Source organism: Accipiter gentilis, chromosome 19 (assembly GCF_929443795.1).
Source record: "Accipiter gentilis chromosome 19, bAccGen1.1, whole genome shotgun sequence".
Taxonomy (NCBI): Eukaryota; Metazoa; Chordata; class Aves; order Accipitriformes; family Accipitridae; genus Astur; species Astur gentilis.
In genome coordinates, this window is record NC_064898.1 from 26,877,077 (window position 1) to 26,903,702 (window position 26,626).

At 41.4% G+C, this 26,626-nt stretch overlaps 2 protein-coding genes across 8 annotated transcripts in view; one reads left to right on the plus strand and one right to left on the minus strand.

Moving 5' to 3' along the window:
• Positions 1-5,995, minus strand: part of C2CD3 (C2 domain containing 3 centriole elongation regulator) — a 50,646-nt gene extending 44,651 nt beyond the window's left edge. For 6 of the 7 annotated variants that reach the window (XM_049822939.1, XM_049822941.1, XM_049822940.1 and 3 more), the window contains exons 1-7: positions 5,869-5,995; positions 5,492-5,755; positions 4,418-4,575; positions 3,611-3,810; positions 2,959-3,176; positions 1,951-2,083; positions 655-783 (exon numbers count right to left, since the gene is read on the minus strand). In XM_049822939.1, the coding sequence (XP_049678896.1) occupies positions 655-783; positions 1,951-2,083; positions 2,959-3,176; positions 3,611-3,810; positions 4,418-4,575; positions 5,492-5,755; positions 5,869-5,929 (1,163 nt within the window). In that variant the 5' untranslated portion in view covers positions 5,930-5,995. The other variant, XM_049822943.1, reaches the window with a different exon arrangement.
• Positions 5,996-6,231: 236 nt separating this feature from the next.
• The window catches only part of PPME1 (protein phosphatase methylesterase 1), a 33,421-nt gene continuing 13,026 nt past the window's right edge, over positions 6,232-26,626 (plus strand). Inside the window, exons 1-5 of the mRNA XM_049823194.1 lie at positions 6,232-6,370; positions 19,863-19,956; positions 21,992-22,084; positions 24,923-24,980; positions 25,515-25,566. Of these exons, the coding sequence (XP_049679151.1) occupies positions 6,273-6,370; positions 19,863-19,956; positions 21,992-22,084; positions 24,923-24,980; positions 25,515-25,566 (395 nt within the window). The 5' untranslated portion in view covers positions 6,232-6,272. The remainder of the gene's footprint in view (positions 6,371-19,862; positions 19,957-21,991; positions 22,085-24,922; positions 24,981-25,514; positions 25,567-26,626) is intronic.

Here is a 26,626-nt window from a genome sequence, read left to right on the forward strand (position 1 = left end):
AAAAGTTGGGTTTTGTTTGGTTTAAGGGTTTTTTATCTGTGCTGCGAGTTCAAAACCATTTTATGATCTGCAAACACTTCAGTGTGATCCAGTGATAAACCACAGGGAAAAAATAAGTGCAGGGCACGAAACACATGATCTGAAATTTTGAACCATATGCAACAGAGGCTGTATGCTTCATACCCCTGATTTGGATAAAGACAACCTTATCATCATTCATACTCTTACTACTCCTCACAAAATGAGAGAAAAAGGTCAAGTTAATATTTGGAGAAAGATTAAAAATAACTATTGGTTCTCGCTATTTTTAATTTGCAGACCGCAAGTTCTTCAAAAAAACATTGTATTTGGTTTATGTACTTCTTAACATTTTAGGGCACAACAGTTACAACTATTTAATAAGTTATTCTTATCAAAGATTGTGGTTACTCTTTCTGACATAATTTTTACATCAAGGTACTTGGAGCTGTCTAGGTTGTCATATATTAAAGTTGAGTGCAAGCTGAGGTATAAAACACCTCCATCTCTTGCACATGTGATTCGCTGGTTACGTTTCCAGAAATGTGCAGAACTTGAAGAGTCAAGAGGCATTTTTCAGTATAAAGTGCTCAAATAAGGACAATTTTGCAGTAAGCCCCAGTGCATTACACTCACCTGCCCAATAGTAACTGTATTGCTCTCTCTTCAGAGTTTAGGTCAAACTGCTGACCTGAAACTTCAGATGTGAAGAGATGGGGATCTTCAGGAGTGGGCACAATATTTGACTTCAAGCCTTTTGGGCTCCTGGATAACAGCGATTGCAGCAGAGACAGCAGTAAAAGGAAAAATAAAGATATTAAGGCACGTTCAAGATTAATCCATCAAGAATAAAAATCAAAGGTTATGTACAGGCTTCTCCAGTTTGCAGCTTAATCTCCAGATACACAAAAACTTTCTGCAACCCTGCAGTCTGCTGCAAGTCACATCCAAAATCTTATACTTTGCAACATGTCACAGAATCATAGAAACATTTAGGTTGGAACAGACCTTTAAGATCATTGAGCCCAACCGTAAAGGTTGACCCAATCTTGCAGTTTAAGCACAGCTACTGCAAACAAGAGGAAATGGGGCCTGAGAAAGACAAACAAGATGTTTATAAATGACACTCTAACAATTTTTCCTGGAAAGTCCAAAATAATCTACTTTTAAACAAATTGGAATAGTTTGAGCAGAAATAATTTAAATTGTGTTTGCAACAGCATCATTGGCTGTCAAAGACAGTGACAGTATTTTCTGGTTTATAGTGGAACAAAAGGCATTGTTAATCTTTTTCCAAAAACAAGGAATTGAAGTTTCTCCTGTAAAAAAACATGCATTTGTCTCAATACTTCTAAATTTCAATTGCACTGAATTGAGAACATTTACTAAGTTGGAGTTAGAAGTTGAAAAAGCACAAACACTTATTTTTTTCAGTCTGCTAAGAAAGATCTTATGGAAGAAGATAATGACTACTAATTCTGAGAACACAGTTATAGATGCAATTTTCATGGGTATTTTGGCATCAAGAGGTGCAAACTAGAATATGCAAAAGTACTCAATTTATGTCACTAATTACTTACATCTCTTCAAATATCTGTTCTCTGTGATCAAGAAACATTTAATTTGCTATGTTCCTTATCATACTCTTACTCCTTATCAACATTTAACATTTCCTTATCAAATAACACTGTACTAAATAGAAATATACTGTGAAACAAAATTAAAATCAGTGGCTTAAATCAAGGCTTACTACATGATGATTAAAAACAATTCACAAAATGTAGCATTTTTTTCACAAGTAGAAGTTAATTTCCCATTTGAACAAGAATCCTAATATAAATCACACGAATCTCAGTATTTCAACTTTTCCTGATAAGGTCTCAAAATTTATGGTTTGGAACTTAATATGACTTCCCCCTTTCCCAAGCTTACTTCGCTGGTGCTTTGAAGTTGTCCCTCTCTATAAAAGCAGGCACTTCATTCAGTTCAATCTCCATGTCCGGGCTAGACTTCATTGCAGAAGCAACCATGGCATCACGGAGTTTATTGCCTTGATCCAAAAGAGCTGAGAAATAAGCAGAAGGATTAAATCTCAGCATTCAAATGCAATTTAAAAGCAACGTGTAAACACAATAAATGTGCCAGCTACAGTCAAGAAACTTCTGTTCTCTGCTGTTATAAAGAGATCTTGACATATTGGAGATTAAGTGCGTGCTATACACTGTAAAACAGATAGCACAGCTGGGAGTCAGTGAGAGTAATCCTCTATCACTCAGAGCTGTACAAATAACTCATCTGCAGGCAACGAGTCAGGCATTAGAGGGGCATTATTAAGATACAGTAGCAAAATTAATGTATGGAAGAACAGCTTGTCACCTTAGGATGTCTCAACAGCAGTCTAATTTTAGGCCGTCTCTGTAAATATAAAAAAATAACTCAAAAGGCAACACACATGGAAATGCGCCCTACTTTGATGCTCACTTGAATCCAGTCCAGGCGGTCTGTGATCTAAAAGGGATGTTAACTGGCAGGTGATGGAAAAGATACTATTTTCCATCTGAAAATGCCAATGGCATAGAAATCCTCCCAAGACCTACCTGAATATGAGTGGAACCTTTGATGACTATCTCGGAAGACATGTCAATGATTAAACAGGTTGCGAAGCTGAGCTTCTTTTTCTTTTAGCCAGGTCAGAGCTCAGGCATACTGCTAGGGCAGCATGTTTTGCCTGATCCTGATACTCAAGCCACCTTCCAGCAAGACTAAATCAGTACTTTTTAAGTAAAGACCATTTTATTATCATTTCCTGTTTGAAATAATATAGTGAGAGCATGCAGAGTATCACTTTTCCTTAAGTCTTTATCTCTAGATAGGCAACTGCAATATTATCAAGAACTATTTATTGTGAAATCTAAAAGATGACGACAATTGTATACAAACCTGAAAGCAGGTCTTTTGTAGCTGGATTATGCAAAGAGAGCACCCGCGTGTTTGTTCTAGCAGGTGCTTCAGGATCAGTGCTGGTGGGAAACGACACTTGCCAATTTGAAGGATTCACTTTCAGACAGTCATCTGGTAAAATCAGACGGTGATGAGAAGCAGAAAAAGCGTCCTTTATGTTTTCAGAGTTCTCTTGGAAGAGCAAATGGTCCTTTCCTCTATTGAAAAATGAAACATTATTTCAGTAACAACTAAAATGAATTGGTAAAGGGATTCAAATCTCTTCAAATTCTCCCTAGCACTGCAGCTGCCCCCCTACAGTACAGGCTCCAAAAAGAAATGTGACACATTATTTTAATGACTCCTTATCTTCCACTTATACCATCAGAGAGACCGACTCAAGTACAAGATCTGTGGTACCTCTTGTGTCAATTAGCATAGCTTGAACTAAGTCAATGTAGGATGCAAATTTATATCAGATGAGAAACTGGCCCTGTAAGCTCTGAAATGCTGAATGTTCTGGATTTCATATAAAATGCACATTCAAAAAGATCAAGTATTCCCTAACTTACAAGTCTATAGACATTGCTTAAAAAAAGTGTTGTGAACTGCAAAATAAACCAGAATTTTGTCATGGGGAAAAAAAAGATACCTGGGAGTTGTGGCTCTGCTATTGTTAACGGACTCTTGGTCAGCAATAGTCACCCGCGTTTGCCTGGGCTGCTGTGATGGAGCAAGAACCTGGGGCTTGCTGCTTCCCTGAGCAGGAGAGACATCTAAACTTGCATCTGTGGTTGGGACAGAGCTGCTGGTGTCATACAATTCTGGCAGAGGTTCTAGAACTAGTGAGACCTGAAAGACAGAATGTGAAAACAGTATTTCGTTATTTTCTGAATTAAGTGCAACACATACTGTATGCAACTTTACTTGTCACACTCTGGAAAACTGTTGCTTTTCTATGCAAAGTAATATTTATATCATGCAGTTACATAACACCATAAAACTCTGACATGTTTACAAGTACTTATTTCACATTCTGTGTTTTCAAATCACAGGCAACTATCTTTCAGCATAAATTGTCCAGAGCCAGGGCTGCAGAACAGAACACCACCTTCTTTACCCCAGATTTCAAAATCTGCTACAATTTGAGACCAGTGAGGCTCTGGAGAAGCGTCAGAACTGAGTATCTGTTTTTAAATCCGCTCTTAAAACTCACTCTCAGTGTAGAGACTACAAATTTTCTTAATCAAGTTGAACTACCAATGCCACACATCCTTCTAAACAAAAGAGAGTCAACACCATCAGTATTCATTTTTCATTTGCTACCTTAGTTCACAAATGCCTTGGACAGAAACCAGGTCTGTAGTGCACCTAGTACAGCTTGATCCTGGCACCTGATTATACTGGTAAGTGTTACAGCAATACAATTTATTATAAAGAGCAAAGACATAAGGACTACCTGCAGCTGTCCTAGTTTATCAGATGTTGGTGAAACTATGGTGAAAAACCCATTGATTGGATGGCTGGGAGCGAGCTGGGACAGTTCAGTGATTTGCACTCTGCCAATTGGAAGATGGTCAAGTTTGGTCATTACCTCCAGGACAAGCACACCCATATCTGCGAAAATTAGGAACAGTTTCATTTCAGTCTCACAGAACATGGTCACAATTAAACACAACTAAAGCTTTTTTGTTAAAATGACAGAGATGCTAGAGGTTAACATAAAGTTCTATCATGAAATTATGATAATGAGGCAGCAGGTAAAGAAGTGTTATACTGATAATAAATTATGATAAATAAGTACAAGATTACCACAAAAGGACTACTGAAGATAGGACAAGGGGTAATGGTTTTAAACTGAAAAAGGGTAGGTTTAGATTAGATGCAAGAAAGGAATTCTTTATGATGAGCGTGTGAGACACTGGAGGAGGTTGCCCAGAGTTGTGGATGCCCCATCCCTAGAAGTGTTCAAGGTCAGGCTGGGCAAGGCTTTGAGCAACTTGATCTAGTGGGAAATGTCCCTGTGCATGGCAGAAGGGTTAGACTAGATGATCTTTAAGGTCCCTTCCAACCCAAACCATTCTGTGATTCTACGAGCAGCAATAGCAGGCACAGGTTTTACAGACAGACTCTAGACATCAGGCTTGCATTAATTTCCTGAAGATCTTTCACTAAATCAATAACCTTAACAATATTACCAGCTCATCTGAGCATCTTTTTATTCTTCCCACCCTTAAAATATGGAAATGTCTATTTAATGTGATATGTATAATGGTAAAAATCATCTGATCTTGACACTAAGGGGACTACAGGAGGCTTCAACAGTTTGCAGACCTGAGGGCTAAACCTGATTACTAGAGAGACCAATACCAGCAATTCCAAAGCCTCCCGAATCAGGAAAACGACCTAAAAAGCCATAGAGCGAAACCAGGACAGGGGTTACTTGGCAGGTAAATAACTCCCCGGGTTTTGTGGGTCTCCTGGCAGCTCCAGCCCGGCCCTGGCCTGCCTGACCAGTGGGAAGCAGCTCTACCTGTCAGGTAGGCAGCGAACTGCCTGGGCCCGCAGCGGACAGCATAGCGGGCGGTGGTTCTCCCCGCCGGCTGCCCGGGCCGGGAGGCGGGCTGGAAGACGGTACCGTCGGAGGTCTCCCCCCACCACCTCAGGCGGACGAAGGGGGCGGCGAACGGCTTAGGGGCCGTCCATACAACTCGGGAGACGGTGCAGCGAAGGAAGCAGCGCAGCGGGCCCTCCACAAGCGGCGGCAGGCTGGTGGAAGCGGGGATGTCTCCGGTACCTGTGGGGAGGAGGGACCGAGAGGCGTCAGCGAGCGCCGGGCTGAGGCGCGTTCCTCAACCGTCGCCGCCGGCTCCCACCACCCTTCATTTTCCCCCTCAGGGACCGGCCCACCTCCCCTCCGCCGGGAACCCGCCGCCGCCGGGGCGACCACCCTCGGCCTCCTCTGCCGCATCCCGCCTCGCCTCAGGCCTCGCCGGCAACCGCCGCCTCGGCGGGAGCGGGACGCCGCCGAGCCGCACTTCCGGGACTACAACTCCCATCATGCACCACGAGCACAAGCAGCACCCACGGGGAGGACTACGTTTCCCAGAAGGCCACGGGAGGGAAGCTACGGGTGCCCGGCGGGGGGAGGCCGCTTCCGGTGGGGCGGTGCGGCGCGGAGCGGGGGTTGGCGGCGGCCGAGGCGCTCGGCGGGGGCGTTTTTTTTTGGTTTTTTTTTTTTTTTTTGGGGGGGTGGGGGGGGGGGGTGGGTGTTCGCCGTGTGTTTCTGTCTTGTTGGTGCCTCGTTCGTCGTCATGTCGGCTCTGGAGAAGCAGCTACACCTGGGCCGTCTCCCTCCGCGGCCCCCGTTACCCGGTGGCGGCGGCCAGTCCGGTTCCAAAATGCGTATGGGGTAGGTGGGGGAAGGGCGGGAGAGGCTGAGGGGACCGGGGGGGTTGATGGGTGGGACAGAAGGGGAAAGAAGCTAACGGCGGTGGGGGAGGGATGCTTGTTGCTGCGGGCCTGGGGGGCTCGTTATCCAGGGGGAGGGGGGGGCTCTGGAGGGAGGGGGTGCTCGTTATTGGGGAGGGGGGGTCTGGTGAGAGGGGTGGTCGGTGGAGGAGAGAGGAGCCACCCTTATGTGGGCAGGTTGGGGAGCCCTGTACAAAGGGGGTGTGTGTTCTGTCCTGAGTGGAGCTGAGGGTGTGCTTTGGGGGATGGGTGATTTCTTGCTGAGGGGGGGGGGACACACACCGGGGGCTGGGGTGTTTGATGGAGGGGGGGCTGTGGGAGAGAGGATTTCGTGGGTGGGGTGCTTGTTCCTGGGGGAATTGGTAGGGAAAGGGAGAAAAGTGGGTGCTATTTGCTTGGGGGGGAGGAGGAGGTGGCAGCCCAGTGGAGGTGGGCGGCAGCGTGGTGGGTCTCCATGGACGGTGACATGATGTGAGAGGCCATCAAGCCCCCGGGATGGGGGGGATTGCTCACCAGTGCCCCAGGAGAGAGCAGCATCTGGCCGGGGCTCCTCCAGCCGCCTCTCCCTGGCAAGGAGGCAGGCAAAGGTGTTACCGCACCGAGAGTATCCTCAGTGCTAGGGGAAGGTGGCTGGTGCTGGGTTTGCTCTTCAGCAGCCCTTTTCTCTGAATCCTTTTGTCATCTGTGTTTGAAGGGAGGGTCAAACGCGTCGTAATTTGTCTGAGTGGTACCTCAAAGTCGGTGAAAGCATGGTTCGGGGCGAGAGGTATATTTAAATGTTTTTTCTCAGCAGCAGATGCTTACGTGAAGCTGTGCAGTAGGTGAGCTCTGCCAAGTGACTTAAGTCCCTGCTTCAGATGATGGAAAATCTGGGGTACAGGTGTCAAATCTCTGAAGCGGGAGTGAGAACATGTTTTGGAAGCTGTGAGGAAGACTGACCAGTGTCTAGCTGTGTGGATGGCAACTAAAAAGGACTGACTGGACAAGAACAACCTCGGCAAAAGCTTTATTCTCTAGCAATGAGTCAGAGGGAGCAAATGGGTTGCAAATGGGATGGCTTTCGGGATGGCTTTGAAGGGAATTTAGTCATTTCACCTCCAGAGGTGTGAGGGAGAAGCCTGTCTTGCAAGCAGGTACCTAATTATGGTTAAATGAGAGAAGATGATCTTGCAGCAGGGTTATGGCTAGATTGTAAGGAAGTTATGGTTGCAGACTTAAGCAAAGGAAGCTGGCAATAATCAGGGGGACTTAGCTCAGGAGAGGTGCGGTCTCAGGATGCTGAACAGAACATTTTGGCAGCCCCGTGCAGAAGTGTAGATTTAAGCAGAATGGCAGAAACATGGAAATTTTATTAAATCTGGAGAAAAGACGTTTTCAGGGCTGTATGACTTTTTGTATGTAGCTGATTGTTGAAGTACGAAATCTGAGGTCTGGATTGTGACAAAGACCAGGGGTTGATCCTCTGGAGGAACGCCAGCCTCCGTGCAAGAGCGAGCCTCTGCGAGGTCCAGGTGTGCGCTGCACGATTTCTGCACGATATGAAGTGCTCTATTTGGAGGATAAAAATATCCTACAATCCCTACAGGAAATCTCCTTTGCCTTGATGCATGAAATCGGATAACTAAAGGAAATAATGAAAAAGGCAGTTACTCTGCTGTGACTGAAATAAACTGTTTGGGTATTTATGGATGGGAGAGACTATTTCTCCTCTCCTTTAAAGCATACTTTTAAAACTTTTATTTTACATCTTATTATTTCTGTTATATTTTAACGCATATAATACAATTGATGTCGTTATTACATGAACTAATGCTAACAAATATTCATCAAATACTTATTTCTTTTAATATGAATTATTTTAAAGCTAAGCTTCATGTAAGTGTTTAGTGTCATGGCTTTGAGGCTAAGCAAAAAAAGTTGTATTCAAGGATTAATTTGTACTGTTAGTATGGAAATAGGCATAGAAATTAGAAGCAGTTTGGAATGACTTTCAGAGGAGGTTGCTCTCTGTCAGGACTGCTGTGCTCTCCTGTATTTCTTGGTTATCTGATGTTGAGAGTTGGGACTCATGGGCTCTGTTGTGTTAACTGTGGCGTTACGAGCAAGTCACTATACCGCTAGTTCACCCATTTGTGTTGTGGAGAGTCTTGTATTTCACAGGAGTGTGCTGAAGGTTACGTGGTACATATAAGGCTAGATTTAATGTTAAATATATTTTTTAATTATGTTGGCTCTGTTCAGAACAGAGTTAACCAAGCAAATCCTTATGCTGTACAAAGTCTGCCAAACACACAATTTTTCTGTTTTAGGTGAAGAAATGAAGTTTTTATTTCTCCCTCTTGTTTTATCCTGTTCAACTTAAGAGTCTTCTCCCTTGTGGTTATTTTGTGTAATTTTGAATGTACTTTATACTGGTTTCATGCCTTGTAAACTTTGTCAGCACCTTGTCTAATTATTTCCATACAACAGTGTATACACCGATGGCACTGTAAACAAACACCATGACACATTGCTTGTTCAGTTAGGTATTCCTACTTTAATAATAAATCTAAAAACTTCCAACATTGGTGTTAAGGTGGCCTTAAACAGGATGAAAATCAGGTTGCAGTTTGTCTTGCTGCTGGTGTCAACTTCTGTCAGCTATTTCCTGAAGACAGGTACCTCCATGTTAAATAAAAAGTCAAAAATTAATTTCCTGCAGCACAGGGTGATCTGCACTCTGCTGCAAGACCTCAGAGTTGGTAAACTAAAGGAGCTGATGTGTTTTTCATGTGCCTTTAATTGGCCGTGTTCTTGCAAACTGCAAGAACTGCTTGTCAGTGTTGTCATTTCTGAAAATCCATCCTCGTGATGATTTTTATTAGAAAAAACAACAAAAGGCCATTAAGTTACTAACTTAACGAGGTGCTGACAAAACCCCCACGATATTTGTTGCTTTGCTTACTCATCTCAGGTAAACAAGCAACTTAGAATTGAGCATTTCCAGGGATTTTTAAATGGATTTTATGATGTATGCCTGTGGGGTATTTTTGCAGGTCAGTAATATTTCTGCTCGTGCAGTGCTCATTAGCAGCAATCCTATATAGTAATTTATATAATGCTTTCTATCTTGCTGGTCTTTGGAGGGTTTTTGAACCCTCTCTGTTAGGGAAATGATTATGAAGGGAAGTTTGTTTTTTGTTGTTCTATAATGCTATAAACCTGTTTTTTTCCCTTTCACGTACTTTCTGGCAGCACTGATATGAAATCCAATGTTGCAGTTAAGGATCAAGAATTCTCCTCTCTTTCCCCTTCGAAGCAGCAGGGAATAGTTCATAATCACATTGTAGTTGCATGGTGCAGTTTTATGTTTCGTTTACTGCTCTGACATCGAGTAAATCCCTTTACGGGTGATCTTCCCGTTGTGCGAGGCACTGCACGTCTGACATGAGGACGGTGCCATCCAGAGAGACTCGTGACTTATGTGTAAAAAGGAGACAAGAAGAAGGGGAATAGACAGCAAGGTACAAGTAATGGTTAGGTGAAGCTGTCATGCTGTAGACACTTTTATGGCTGTTGGAAGGCAGATCTGGCAGGGTGGTGAGGTGGCTTTTTAAATAGGTGTTGACTGTCCTTCCCGAGTGGGTAGGATGGTGTGTAGGAGAGCTCCCAACATTTGTCTGAACATGGAGCGTGGGTAATGGATGCTGCTGCAGCAGAAGCTTTGGCTCAGATTTTTAGTTGAAGCGTTCAAATGCCAGGACTGCATGGGATCGAACTTGTCAATCTACGTTTGTGCGATTGTATCATTTACTTGTCTCTGGCTGCTGATGAAGCTGGCAGGAGATAAGGGTGGCTGGATGTCAGCATCATCTAGACCCTTGTTTCTGAACCTGATTAGTTGTAGACTCAATACTTTGTTCCTTTAACCTTTTCTTCTTCCCCCAAGATCTCTGATCTCTTCTCATCTTAAGCTGTGTTTTTATTTTTGGACAGCAGTGCCCAAAACTGGACGTGGAACTTCAAAAGAGGCTTTCACACATCTGTGAGCTGGAAAGATTATTTCATCTACATTTGTAGATGATAACTTCATTCATACATCTCAGCAGAACTGAGGTGGTTTTTTTGGTGGTATGACTCTGCCCCTCTACTCAGGTTGTGGGCTACAGTTTTGCTGTGTGGCTGCTTGCATCTTGTCTGCTTTTGTGTGAATTATTTCTACCTGGGCTTAATTTAGGCTTAACTAAGTTTAGTCTTAACAGGATGCAGTTCAATACAACCAAGCGCAGGATTCTATAGTCAGGCCACCAAAAGAGAATGTAATTAATTTTATAGAGAAAAATGAGTGTGTGACTTTTGGTGCTGGCAAACGTACAGGGCTATACTGAAATAGTCCTTTAAAATTCAAACTTTTATGCGGAACAAAAATAATTAAACTTAGAGAAACATTTGTTTGCTGTGTTAAGCATCTTGTGTTTATAAACCTGTTTTATTTCTGCACTTTAAATTTCTTGAATTGGAAGCAGCGCCATTAAAAGGGGTTTAAACTTAATATCCAACAGTGCTGGCAAGCTGATTTTTCCATGGCTAAATGCTTTGCTTCGTACGCACCGATCCTCTGACTAGCTGCTGGGTAGTCTTTTTTATTCTTTCTTTTTTTATCAACCAGGCAGGCCATGTTAGTGTGACTGTATGGTGTGGTTGAAAGCAGATCATAAGCAGAGGGTGGAGCAAGTGAGATTGCTTTAGGAAAATAGAAAAATAATTTACTGCAGCACTGAAATTTCTCAAGCTTCAGTCATCCTTGACCGGAAAGGCAAGTTACGGGGTAGGATGCTTTCCCCAAAACATCGTTTTCAAGCTTACTCTGAGATTATTTGTTTTGAAAAGAAGATTTTGCCATTTATACTGAGGACGTCTTAACCAAAATATGTCTTAACCATCTTTTTCGTAATACATCGGTAAAAGTTTAATACATGTTTCGGTAGTTTGTAATAAAATGGCACCTACTATTGCCTTGAAATAGGTGAAAATAGACTCACCTCTTCTTTTTTTCTTTTTTTTTTCCTTTTTTTAAATAAATTTTATTCTTTTTTTGCCATTTTCCAGTATGATTGCTTCCTTATGTCTCTTTACTGGAGAGTCTCATTCAAGAATTCAAAGTGGCCGAAGCAAATAGCTGTGCTGTGCCCGTGGGACTGTCACACGAGGCCAAGTGCTCTGCTCCGTCACTGTGAATCTGAGCTCTGCTGCCAGCTGCAGCCTCTTCCGTGCTTCCAGTTGTTTATTAAAGTAATGACACACGTGAAAATCCTTGATTGTGTGGAATACTGATATTAATATTTAAGTAAAACCACTGAATAGTTAAAATGGCTGCTGCAACATAGTTTTGACTGGCTTTTGCGGTAGCACAAGATGTACGCTTTGAATTTCATCGTATTTCACAGTACATTGCATTGATTTCTGCTACCTTGCTTCCTCTAAATTACAGCCCCCTCCTGCCTGCAGACACACACATGTGCATGCACCGTTCCAGCAACACCCACCTTTGCTGGTGTAGCACTTTCCTGCCTGTATTTAAGTGCTCTCCGACAGAATTGTCCAACTGAATGATGTTACCAAAAGGCTGTTCTTAAAGGAAGGTGGTGCTTCTCTTTGACCTGAGCAGTACGTGAAAATCACACCAGTGAGAGGAACCTGAAGTTCATTTTTCAGTGTCCATTTATTTTCAGAAGCAAGTCTGTCTAAGGTTGTGTTTGAAATTGCCTGCATATTGAAAGTGATTTGTTTGAATTGCTCGGTTGAAATGGAAATAAAGTCAAACTTTATGGTCAGAGTTCTTTGGGGAAATCAAATAATGGAGTTTGCAAAATCACTAGAGAAGCAAGAGGACTGACACTTACAGCAGCAGCTCCTGACAGCTGTAGCAGCTGCTGCATTTGCTGTCTTAATTTTTGTCTTGAGTTTTTCACTACTTTGCTTACAGAACTAGCTTATTCAGAGTTAAGGATCCGGTTGGGATTTGAAAATGAAAGACAGTTTGCTGTTCTTTTCCAATATGTGAATAAAAATTACATATGATCTCCTGAGATCTTTTAATTGTCTAGAAGGGCTTGATTGGATCAGATCTGTGTAATTCAATCATGACAATTTCAACTAATTTCTCCCTTTCTAATCCATTTTTTTCCCTGCAACTTTTTTAATAAAGAAACATTGTATGTATTCAGTATCTTCAAGGCAGAACTTAAAATACTGCCCTTGTCAATTATTAGAATTTTTAAATATAGCTTGTCAAGTATGGCAGTTCTTTCATATAGATTATATTTGATCAGGTTCAAATGTGGTGCAAGAATTAAGTATCTTGATTGATGCACATGATGTTCTTTAATTGCATTAATAGTTTTAAATATGGACTCTCGGTCAACAAAAAAAGGCATTTCTAAAAATGGTTCTCCCTGCTTGGTACAACCTTTTTTTTTTTCTTTTTTTTTTCTTTTTAGGAAAAATACCTGCAAGAAAACCCCTTTAAAAATTGGTGAGAGATTTGTTGAGCCGCGTGGGCTCCTGTTGCTCTGGGATCGCTTGCAGTATTTGCACATTTTCAGTACATGATGAAGAGGACAAACTGCACAATAGGATAAAACTAGCTGTAGAGGGTGCCCAGAATTTGTTTTGTGATTCCAGTTTAATATGCTGGCTGGCTGGCTTCGAGTTTAAGGATCATTCTAGAAAAGTTATTATGTTGGATCCATTTCTGTTTTGGTCTGCCGGATACTTTAAAAAGCAGTAATTAGTTCTGTCAGTTTAAATATTTGGTCAGCAAAATACTGCTTCAGCATAGGAAGGTGCAAAAATCGCAGCTGCTGTTTATTGGACTTGCTTCTAATTTTGAATGTGTGTTGATGTATCGCTAAAAAAAGGAGCTCTGTGAAAAAGTAACAAATCAAAGATACTAATTCTTTTCTTAGGAGAAATCTTTCTCTGAAATCAGCCGCTGCCCAGCTTCCTGCGGTCACCAGGTGTTTTGTGGAAAACTGCATGTTTATTCTGCCCTTCTCAGGGTTCACTATTAAATGAGAGGTCACTTATGTTTTTCCAGGCATTGTTTGGAGGCAAGTATTTTGCTTTAAATTGCAATTTGCATATATTTGTGTTGGAGGTGACAATAGTTTTTAACTCCCCGCTCCTCTTCACTTTCTGCTCCAATTCCCCAGCAAACATAGGAGTTACGGTATATATTGTTCCCAGACATTTCATATATGACGCAGAACTACTAACATTTTCTGTGGAGGTGTTAACTCTTGTTAAGCTGAATTTGAAGCATTTGCTAATGCCACTAAATCAAAGAGTATGGCAAGAAGTAGAGTGGCAACTTCCCAGGGAAGGGCTTGGCTCTGATTTCGTGGGTTCCTCTTGCAATCTAGGAGCTACTCTGCATGGATCTGTCTTGGTATTAGCATATGCCTGCCTCTTGCATGAAAATTTTAGCAGTAATCCTTGCGTTGGACCTCTGCTATCAGAAATGGTGTTAGAAGGAGACACAAAAATACTCAAGTCTTTTGATTGTGCCTTTGTTGGTTTTTTTGTTGGTTTTATTTCCCATTCCGGTTTGCCCCAAGCAAAGTGGAAAGTTGACCAATCTAATCTCACTTTTGCTTAGGAATTATGGATGGCTTTTGTGAAACTGAGCAAAGTTTAACCATTTCAGTCAATAGTTGCTTCACAAATTTAGACTATGGCAATGTGATCAGGCTAACCCTGTGTGGGTTTTTGCTGCTACTGAACAGAGCAATTTGTCTCCTACTGTTCTGCTACTTGTCTTCATCTTCTCCATTGTTCTGTGTTTGGGTGGCCTTGCGGTTAGCCAGGTAGGGAACAGATCTGGCTGAAAGATCTGGGAAAGACCAGAGCAGTTGTGGATGCCCCATCCCTGGCAGTGTTCAAGGCCAGGCTGGATGGGGCTTTGAGCAACCTGGTCTAGTGGAAGATGCCCCTACCTGTGGCAGGGGGAGTGGACTAGATGATCTTTAAAGGTCCCTTCCAACCCAAACTGTTCTGTGACTCTATGAAAACCGTTTTTGTTTTCAGCTAGATCTGTTCACAGGGAGTGGTTAACTCTGGAGGAATGGGGAAGGAAGGAGATGTCTTCTTCACTAGTCTCGCAGGTTTATTCTACGTTACAGTGACTGTGTATCAGTGCTTTCCGTAACTGGAGGGTCACCTTTTCTGATTGTCTGCCAGTTCCAGGAGAAAGAGCTGCATCAGGTCAGCCTAAGAGGCTTGAGACTAATACCAAGTTCTCCAGATTATCTGATCTCTTGAAGACATCTGCTTGAGAAAACGAGCTAAAAATCCCTGTCAGTCTGAGCAATTGAGATGAAGTTAGCTTACCCCTTCACTCCTCCTTCACCACCCTGCCCCATGTCAGTCCTGGTGTGTTTAAACAGGTCAGCCGGTCTTGATGATTTCTACACTTCTTTGAATCCTCCTCAGTTATATCCTTAAGTTATTGATCCAGCTGCAGGTACAGTATTCCAGACATGGTGGCACCAGCACCTTATGCAGTAGTGGTAGAATCTGTGCTCCAAGTCGAGGTTGTCCTTAGATGTCTGAGAATCACGCCACGACCGGGGTCACCATGCTCTCACTTTGGTGTATGCAGTCAGCGGATGAACCACCGGCTTTCCAGAGACCGTGCATCACAGGAGTATGTGCCCCGTGCTGTTAATACCATTTCTTGCCTTGTGCCTTGGAACATATCTCAAAACCAACAAGGTGAAGTTATGTTCTTCATCTGTCAGAAAAAGAACAATGCCAAGTCCCTCTACACCTGCTCTTGCCCGTGCATTATTAACGAACATTTTCTACGTGGCTTGGCTATCGGTAGCCAATTTTGGTTAGTGCTGTGCTTAATATTCCCTCTGGCAGTCTTGAATGCTTAAAAATGTGAGTTTACTGGTAGAAACTATGACATGGGTTTTGGTGTTTGTGACAGATCCCGAGTCCGATGTCATCAGTGACAGCTCAAGCTATTTTATGGTATTGCAACTTGGGCTTGTAGCATTGGTATGCAACTGTGAGAAGTTCATTTATTTTTGTTATGATTTATTTTGATGCTAAATACCCCAAACTTGTGCTACATGATGATTCATGTGATTTCATACCTTTCATACACGATACGGGTTTAATGTCCTTGCACTAGTCAACAGGCTACTGTGTTCCCTTCCCTTGTGCAGTAGTGGCTGTCCATACTGTAACCCTACTTTCACAAAAGTGGATTAATTTGTCACACAACCAAAACTCTTTGTCTGGCATGATACAATTAATCAGCAACTTACTTCAGGATTTCCCCATGTTCTGTCTCCCTTATGGGTATGAGAGTCCACTTACAAACTTTCTGGTCTCATGATACAGGGGAGGTTACCAGGTTGTTCCTGCTGTTTGCCGGATTTATGGGTTATGTTGGAAGGGGTGTAGCCAGGCAGATGACGATAGTTGCCAATCACCTGGAATTACTCAGGACAATCAAACCTAAAACCAGCTGTAACATGCTGTGGAAAAGTCTGACTGTGCTGAAATGCTGCATTTTAAAAGGGTGATCAAATTTGTTGTCACTAGCTGCACATCCTACCTATTCAAAGACCGGTGAAGGGAAATCATCCAAGCTGTGGATAGTTCTCTCCATCTCCAGAAAGAACCAGAAATGGCATAGAGAGAGAGCATGATCAGGGCTGGGATGGCTTCCAGGCAAGGAGACAATAAAGTAGGATTCTCGGCTTGAAAAATACATGGCCCAGGCAAGGGAAATATGATAGGGGTGTATACAATCATTAATACTGTAGAGAAGAGCAGGCAAACATTATAGTGTGGGCTTAAAAGCAAACAGAAGTAATCCTTTTTGCTCAAAGCCTAATTAAATCGTGGCACTGTTGTCACAGATGTTGTAGAAGTAGCTCTGGCTGGAAGCAATTCGTATTTTATGTGACGAGCTAATGGAAACTGCCCTCCCTTAATGCAACACAGTGCTGAGGATGCAGCCTCTGGAGATCCCCATCCTGCTAATAGTGAAAATTTGGAGGCAGGTCATATGCTGTTCCTTACTTAACCCTTTCCAGAGTATTTGCTGTACTGGCATCTCAGTGACACATTGCAGAGCTGGATGGACCTTTGCTGTCTTTCATCATGCCGATTCTTGTGGTCCTAGAAGATAAACCAATTGTAAGACAGGTAGCTTGAAGCTTTGATTAATAATAAGAGTTTGCTGTATTTCGTACCAAAATCTTGCTTAGGAAATTCAGCATTAGTTGTTCTTTTCATCTTGATCTGCACTGGGAGGTTTTGTGGTGTTTTTTTTTCTAGCAGGATGTTTTATCAGTGTCACAGCAAATGTTGTCTCCCTTCTTGGATACTTGGACACTTATGCAGGTGTGCTTGGTTCTTCCCAATATTATGACAACTCATCATCTTGATGTTACTTCACTTTGTTCTTCCTGATCTACAGTATTCTTTGAAAGGCTAAGGTTTGAATGTGGTATTTTTTCTTTAATCAGAGAAAGATTAAGCTGAGGCAGTAAAAGAGATTAATATTTTCTGGATTTATGTAGGTGTGTGACATTTTATTTAATTGAAACTTGACAAGAGCAATACTGAAGTCTGGAAACCCACAGAAGAGAATTTGGACCGTTCAGGGGGTGGTTGTTCTATGTTTCATTTTCTAGAAATATCAGGGGAATATCAGGGAGTTTTGTTTCTACAAAATTGAAAAGCTGCTTTGTCTGTTCCTTTCTATTTCTTTAGGAAGCCAAGAATTCAGGAGAAACTCCCTTCAACGGAGGAGATTTTTCTTCTGTGAAGGTCTTTCACCCCCCACGCCCATGCTTGATTTTAATATTCTGTGCTGATTGCCTCCCCCAGAAGAGTTGAAGTGCAAAAAGCCTGTTAAAATGGTGCACTGTTACTCATCCTGTATACTGGGCTCGAATCTAGTCTAATTATGTCACTGCCGAAATTAAGCACTACTCTTTTAGCCTTACTGACTGAATATCAGCCTGAGAAACAGATTTTGCATCAACTGAGTCATCAGGAAAATTCTGATTGCGGAGCCTTTTGTTAGTAATGGGGATACAAGGAGAGGGCACAGCTGCACCTTTTGATGGAAGCAAAAAATAAATTGGTTTGCCAACTGGGCACCTTTGAGAGTCCTGGTTTAGATGATGTCTGCAAAACAGGTCTTCTCCGTTCACCCAGTGATTTAGAGGAATTTCATTCCTTAAGGTGCTGGATACGACCTGACATTAGTACTACAGGAGAAGCTAATTTAAGATGTAATTTGTTGCAGTGCTTTGTGATGTACCTGTTAACAAACTGCAGCAGAAATTAGCCTTACTATAAAGAGGAGATGAGTCTCACTACTTATGGGGAATAATGACTGTGATTCATGTTTTGGAAATGTGTTACTGGGAAAACCAGGTTGGTTGTTTTGTTGGTTTTTTTTTTTTTTTACTGCCTCTGTTCGGGTATTATTCCCTGGGCATGCAGAGCACTGGCAGGAAGATGCCAGCTTATACAAAAGGAGGAAACCTCTCCAGGTAGAAGTAGTTAGTAGACACGAAGCGCCGTGTAGCGCTGATGTCAAAATCTTTCATCACACCAAGTCCTCTTTTAACACAATAGTTTCGGTCCATCTCCAAAGCACTTTCTCTTCCCCTGGTGTCCACCATTATGATTTTCTTGCCTGTGCAGTGCTCGTTCATCAGTATTTGGCAAACGATGTGATAGAAAAAGAAATCTTGCTTCTGGGCACTAGCTCCCTAGTTTGTGCTGGATAGAACTGGGCATCCAGAAGTCTCCAGTGATTGGAATGTGGTTGGCCAGATTTTACCTTTCTGGGTTGTTTGATTTTATTTTTTTATTATTTTTTTTTTATTTTTTTTTGGATGACGGTAAAGCAGTGTTTCTATATGGGTAGATCATGACTTCTAAAGCAATTACAGCAACCTGGGAATAGGTGCAAAGCCTGGAGCATACGGGAGCCTGAAAGCCCATTCTCGCGTGGAAATATTCTGCCAGCATCTGTGTTACACAGTCTTGTCATTATGATCCCTAATTTAAAACAAGTTTCTAAAGGTCCTACTTTTTTCTTGTGCTTTTTTTTTTTAACTTTATTTTTTACTTTACCCTTTTGGACCAGTACCTTTTACTTGCATTGCTGGACTTGATAGCATCCTTCCTAATGAAATGTTTTTATTATTGGATATTTTCAGAATCACAGACAGTTGCCTGTGTAGCTCTAAGAACAGGGAAGAAGGCAGCTTGAGAAGTGTTTGTTGGTCGTTATTGTGATGCTGTTCTCGTGGTCTTTATACTTAACTGAGGCAAGATAGATATGGAAGCACATACCAAATTAATTTGGTCTTGTTCTTTTCCTTCACAGCCCTGATGTTGCCCTACATACAGTATTTAAATACTAGATCTGTTTACAGATATGTTAAAGTTTTAACCATTGCAATAAATATCAGGAAACTTGAGCTGTAATTAAAACTTGCTTCTGTTAACTTAAACCTGGTAGATTTTTTTATTCTGCTCCCAACAGTGTTTCTAAGTTTTTTCTGTATACGACACTGTTCAATTCTCTCCATAGTTTTTCTACCAGCTGCTTAGCCATCAGGGCAGGTTGACTTTCTGTTCGAATTATATTTCTTCCAAAAACTAGAGGAGATTTCTAGGAAAGTTGTAATCTCGTGACAGGTAGTACACGGTAAATTGGTAGTAACCTTCAGTAAATAGCTGGCATTCTGCTTTTCAGTACTGTGGTGTCAAGGTGATTTCAGACAGGGACATATTATTTTTTTAATTATGATTCATGGGCTGAGTCATAAATTTAGGATGGCTTCCTGTGTTCCAGGCACTGGAGTGCTCCCAGTCATGTCAGCATCAGGCTTGCTTTAAGGCTAGAGCGAGACCATTAAATACAAAGGTATTTAGTGACTTTTGACTCTTGACTTTTGAAGCATCTGATCTATGGGTCATTGCAAATTGGAAGATTGTATTGGGACAGTATCACTATGTGCCCTGTTCTTTTTTCTTTTCCCTTGTCTTAGGTCTGTGTAGTCTAAATGGCCATTGTTCAGTCTTCCTTGGTGTTGCTTTACGAGGAAAATACTCTTCTCTCTGTGTCTCCACTAGTTTTCCTGTGCATCTTTGTAATATCCTCGATAGGAGCAACAATTAGGGGGAAAAAAAGGGAGATTTCCTTATTGACCATAAAATTGCTAATACTGTAGTTGTATGGGAATTTCACTGACGCATCATTTGCTTCCAGTCCTAAACTGTTGTGTAACACCAGTGTGTTCTCTTCAGTGTGCATAATGATGCCTGTATGCCAATTTAAATGAAAGATTTTAAAAATCCCTCTTACTGATTTTTTTTTTTCTGTGTTTGTGTGTGTCTTGCAGCCCTGGAAGAAAGCGTGATTTTTCACCAGTGCTTTGGAGCCAGTACTTTGAATCTATGGAGGACGTTGTGGTAGAAAATGAAACTGGCAAGGATATATCCTTTTTTCCCCAATTGAACTTTTCTTATTCTCAGTGACTGGGGCGTTATCATGTTTAAGTTTGCCATTGAGTTTATGGGCTTCTCTTAATTTTTTTCATGTATTTCTTTTCATCTTCCATTTTTTTCTTTTGTAGGGATCAGTATCAGTAACTAGAGCAATACCTTCTAAGTTGACAGTTAAGATGTACTAGCAAGGTCTATTCCTGGTATTGCTTCTTTTGTAATCATTAAGTTTAAAAAGTGTTTTCAACAGTTTAATACCATATTGTGCAGGGAAATACTCATTAGTTCCCATAGTTTAAACTGTATCAGGATCAAAGCTGTTATTGATTTTTATTAACACAAGTAGTTGACAGGCAATCAGTGAGCTGTATGTTCAGGATCAGTATCAGCAGTACAACAGGTAAAGCCAGTCTTCCAGGTACTGTTTAATTCAGCTGATGGCAGTCATCCTCTTTGACGTGCTCAAACTGCTGTTGTATCCAGGCCATTTGCTAACTGGGAGCACTCCAACAAGTACAGTGTGTGAAGGTACTGGGAGAAGACTTCCCATCAGTCCTACCTCTGCCTACAGCTCTGACAGAAGCAGGTTTGAGAGGTATTTCCAGGTCTTTTGACCTAATTACAAAATGAAAACATTTTAATCTGTGTTTAAATAACACAACCTTGTAGTTTAAATAGTTGCATAGTTTTTAAGCATGCATATTCTAGCTTGGCCATTAGGAAACCCAAACTTTCAAGCTATTTCTCTCCAAATACCAATTTACTGATTACTTCTCTAATGCCGGTAGCATGTGATGCTTTGAAATGAGAAAATTCTCTCTCCTCGTTGTTTTGCTCAGCTTCTCATTCTTTTATGTTTATTAACTGCATTTGTCCAACTGATCCTATGAATTCTTCATGATTTACACCTTGTCTTGCCTTTGATGTAAAGGCCGTGCACATCCCCAAGGCTTCATGAGTAATAAAATAAAAAGTATAAGGGACCTATTTGAATAGGTGGTGTACATAAGCATCCCAAATTTAAGCATATCTTCGTTTTTTGGGATTTATTGTGCTACCTATGACCTTTGACAGAAGCTTGAGCTCCCATATGAAAGGTTGTGGACAGATGTGTACTGTAGAACCAGCTGAATTAATGAATGGAGTTGGTGCCCACTGTTCTGCCCCAGTTACCTGTTACTGCTCCATCAGATCTCCTTCTGTGAACAAACCCCAGCTGATGAAAACTGTTTTTAAGCTGACACAGCTCACTGTGACTGAAACAGTGCAGGGAGCACCTGCGTGAACTGTTTGCAACCAGCAGATCCAAAAGGCACTGCAGTATTCAGCAGAAAAACGATGAACAGCCTCATCAGTAACTGCAGCTATCGCAGTTAGATTCAGAAGAGTGCTTTAGTCCGCCCAAGTCCAGAGGGAGAACAGTGGAAGGGGGTGAAGAAGTGACTTGTCTGATCTGTTGGTCACAGTTTCCAGCACTGAACACAGATCTCACAACTCCCAGTTCTGTGCCTTTCCCTAACTGACATCAGTTTTAGTGATAGTTAAACTGATTTTTGTTTATCTAAATATATACTGTAAGGTGACCTTAGCTACCCTAGTGAAGCATCTTTGCTGTGAGTGTTCCAGAGAGTAATTATATTGCCTTAAAAATCTTGTTTACTGGTTTGTCTGACGTTTTTCTTTTGAAGTAGTAGGAAAATACACCAGATCAAAATTACACGCTCCGAAGTATATGCTCATCATGGTTTGGTTTTTCTCTTAGTTGTTTAATTCACTGTTTTGCACTAGGGGAAAAGGGTGCGGGGAGGAGGAGACCTGGGCAGCAGGAAAACAACTCTTGAAGCTTAAATAAAGTGGGTTAAGTTTTGTCCAGGTTAAGCTTGCACATGCCTGTTGATCAGAGGGAGAAATGAGGCCTTGGGTACACAAGGGTAGAAACAAAACAGTATTGGGCATTGCGGACTCCAAAATACATTCAGCTAAGTAACTTCAAATAAGTTTATGAAATGTCCTTAACTGTTCATACACTTTTCGAATTTACAAAAGCGGATTGGAGGGGCCTGTCTTACTGCTGTTACACGGTGGAGGCCATTCTGCTCTTTCCTGGGCTGTATTTACTGTAAGTAAGCTGCTGCGTTATAGAAGTATATATGCATGCAAATATAGTCCTCTGAGCATGGAAGGCAACTAACCTTTCAGCTATGTTAAGCACAGGAAATCAGTTCAGAAAACTGTCTTATAATCTCCTGGTGTGTACCTGACTCAAGTCTTCTAAATATTTCACTGTCAGTGTATTTATTAAGTAGGCAAAGCACATGCAAAGGTTTATCATCTAGGTTTTAATTATCAGCAGTAACCAAAACTACATCTGCCAAATAGCTTGTCTGTTTTAATGAAGAGCCAAGATGTTTCCCATCATAGCATACCCATTTTTTTTCAGAAGGCTGCTTTTTCATGACTGCCGGTGCTTTATCTCATCATAACAATATTATCTTTGCATGGTTGCAGTCTTGTTTGACTTGTCGAGGAATCTCATTTGATGCTCAGGCAACTCTCTGAAACACGAACTGAGGTGATGGCAATAGGAGTGAGTGTGGGGACTGACCAACCCAAAATTCCTCCCTCCCACCCATTCCCTTTAAAAAATAAGGGGAGTTAAGGAAGAAAACTTGTAAAGGATTTCAAGAAAAGTAAAATCACTTGCAGTGTGTGATTTTTTTATTTGGGACGTTTTTAATCCAGGAACTCTTTGTGCTCTCTACTTAATAGAAGGATGCTATAGGATCACTTTGATGGAAGTGCGACTGGACAGACAAAGTCTTTATGTCTCCCCTGTGCCTTTGGCTGTGTCATATTTGTTACCTTTTAGCAGTTTGGTGGTCTGTAGATCACTTAGCCTTTAAGCAGAGATTCAAATGAGTAACAAGAACCAGTGTTTTACAAGAGTCACTACCAGCTGCTCTTGAATTCCCAACATGACTACTGTTGAGTAATCCTGATGGTGTAATCATAAACCATCTTATAATGTGATGAGACACATTAGAAAAATTCTTTGCCACCTGGGCTGTAATTTTGGTATTGAATAGTAGTTTTACACCTAACAGTTCATTTGTAACTAGCTGACCCAGAGACTGGTGCAGATACAGGTCTTCTGAAACTGTTGAACTTTAAGTCTTAAGTCTTACTAAATCCTGTAGTTACTTGCTTGTAGCTCACTAGTTGCTAAGATGGATGGATGTCTTTTCCTCTGCTAGTTTAGAGTTGGGGTTTTTTTTATGGTATACAAGTGCCTTAAACAGATGTAATGAAGGTCACTGCTTTTAATTGGAGGCAGAGGTATGAAGTCATGTTTTTCTGAGTTAGGGAAGGGGCTTCTTACAAGACACTTCCACCCTTTCTAGAGCTCTTTTTTCCCAATAACAACACCAATACCATTTTTACATTTAAAAATCTCCAGAGCTGAATTTAGCAAAGTGATTGCAGTTGTAACGCTGTACCTTACAGTTGCTGGCTTTTTATGTTACTGTTAGCAGTTATCAAAGTTAGATCATATACAAAATTCACATAGATTTACGCCTTGCACTTGAGGCTGCATTTGGAGAAAGAAACTGCCACATGCAGTTGTGTGGTTGCTATAGAACTATTTCCTTTGTGCATTTTGACATGAAAGTTTGTCCCAAGCAATCAAGTGTTAAATGTTTGGGATGAACCAGAACTTAAAAAAACCAAAACAAACAAACAACCTCTCCCCCCAAAAAACCCAAGAAGAAACCCGAACTGGGAAGCATTGAGAGTAACCATCTATAAATAAAATAACAGACTGCAGGAGTGGCATGCTTCTTCTTTTGCTTATTGGCCTGGTAACTTCCTGGATGATGTGTTTGTACTTCTCATGGCCAAAGTACTCCTATTGGGATAAAATTCAGGGCACTGGAAAGCTTCCCATTCTCTCACATCAGGTTGATGTTCCTCTTTCTTTACTCCCTACTGACAATAGTTTGATTTTTAGCAGCAGATTGCTCATCTGACTAGTTAAATTATTGCTTAGGTGCATAAGCACCTTGCAGATTGAGGTTTCAGGGTGTCTTTAGGGGCTCTAAAATATTAACTTGTGGATTCATTGGTTTTCAGGAGAGCAACTGCTACAGTCATTTAGGAGTTGAATAGCTGAACAATCAAAATATGAGGACTGGGTAGCTTTCAGATCTCTCTGCCCAGTATGTAGGTGGTTCTATTAAGAATCCCTCAACAAATTCCCCCACTCCTGCAGGGCTGTTGTTTAAATAATCAATGATTCTTTAACACAAAAGTCTTCAACAAAGAATGATACTTAATCACTGTGATGCCTGAAGTAACTTACGTAAATTGAGCTGTCAGGGACAAATAGAGCCGTAATTGTATTGCAGCCTTACCTTACTCTGAAAGGATTCCTCATTTGCTCCCCCTGACCTCTTTGGACTAATCAATTTTTGTACATTTCAGCCTTACTGTAAAATTTTGTTCTTTGAGAGCAAATTGAATGTGTGCTGCAAAGCAGCTGCTTCATCTTCATGTCTGCTGTATAGCTAAGGCTGATTTTGTAACATGGGGCTTGGGGAAGGGGGGCATCCCTGTGGTGTCTGTAATCCCGCTGCTGCATTTCAGTTTTCAGAGGTGCTACAGATCAAACATGCATAATGTCTTATGCACAGGGAAATAAATGTCCTCAAAGATGGCGTGAACAATGGTAGAAAGCATGGAGCTTTGGTTAATTAAGGATAGTTTATATGGAATATTCTTGCTTGCTTTCTGTGACACCTTGTGCAATCCAGGTTCAGCCACTTTGTTGACAGTAGCAGGTTTTTGTCGCACCATCCGAGCCTTTGCTGTTGTTTCAGGGAGTCCTTAATGTTGCTAATTCTTTTGTAGATGAGGTGTGGCACTTTGCAAATTATATTATCTTTGTCCCTTCTTGCAGTCTGCAATCATTAACAGGATTCAGTGTAGGATTGTGGCTTTAGATCTCCGAGGCCATGGTAAGTAAAATCACATAAGCATGTTACATGCTCTCGTTTTTTAAAGATGATGTAATGAATCCCTCCCAAGATGACTAAGAAAGCATCCCTAAGGCATCCCAATTTTTATTCAAAAGCAGGGATGGAAACGTGGCTTCTAGAGCTTGGCAGCCACCTGTCCTCGTGTGCCAGAAGCTGTGCCTTTGTGCAAGGCAGTGGTGGACTTGTTCCTTCCTACATACTGGCACCAACCCCCTCCTTCATATTTTCATAACCTGTAGGTGGTCTTTACCATTAGAAATAAGGTCTGTTCTTTAGTTTTAAGATACATTGCAAAGATGGAACAGTTATGGGGAGCGTTTCCTACCCGTAAGCTATAATGCGATAAAGTACTAACTGTTCCTATTAATTCCGGGTTTCTTAATTATTCATGTTAACTGCAGTAGGCTCGCTCTTAATAACTGTGCCAAAAAGCTTTGTACAGTTGCTGCTCTAACTCCTGAGGGATCTGAAGGTTTTCAGCTTACATGAACTTTACTTTTTCTGTTCTTTCAGGAGAAACAAAAGTTAGGAATCCTGAAGATCTGTCTGCAGAGACTATGTCAAAGTAAGGAAGCTTATGTTCTCTCTTCAGTATTTCTCTTTTCATAAACCTTTATTTTCTTTCCTTGAATGAACAATAAACTACTTGAGGACACACAGCCTTCATTCAAGGGAGCTTGAAGATAGTTTCATTCCACATGATTCTGGTAGTTATCCCTTCTTTTCCTTCCATTTCGGGACAGTTTGAAATTATCTCTTCCAGCCGAGTCAGATTCCAAACTGGAGTCATTCTCTAGGTGCCCTCAGTTTTTAAACTCACTTTAAAGATCAGTGGCTTCATTGCAGAGAACACTTTAAACCTGCAATATGCTATAACACTTTGTAGAGATCTCCTAATAGAAGGGGAATGCTTTCCTTGGACATAACCAACTGGGGCACTTTAGCTTGAAATCACCAGTTTGGTGGTTCTTCAGCTCCTCGAGCGAGCGTTCAGAGCATGCCCGCCTTGGACTGGCGGCATCCCAAAGTGTGGGTCACAGACTGAGACTTTCAAGCATGGAGGGAGTTGCTTTTTCAAACTATCACGACCTGCTTTGGGATGCAAATCCCCCTCTTGACAAAGCTGTAAGAAAAGCAAATACCCACTGCTAAGCACATTACGTTATGTCCACATTTAATACAAAGAGACTCTTTGCTATGACTACAATCAAATCACGAAGGATTTTGTAACCTTCATATGAACAAATCCACTTGGTTTGTTGTGGGGAGGCCATGTGTGAAATGTATTCTGACTTCCATTGTATACCTTATTGCTACTGCTTACGGCTTGTCAGATCCTGATGCGTTATTGTCCTGAGGAGATGCCGTATGAAATGATTAGAATGTTTTAGATCTGGAGCAGCACTACTGTGCGGGAAAAACAAGTTCCTTTTGTTTTTAAAACTTTCTCTCCTCTTAGCAATGAGTTTGAAAGTTATTCCAGAATAGCTTTTAAATGGGACTGTTAAATTATAGCTGGTTTTCATTTTATTTTTTTTTAATCAAATCCTCAAGCGATTTTCTCTGACAGAGCAAACAGGCTGGTCAACCTTTTTTTTTTTTTTTTTTTTTTTTTTTGACCTGTT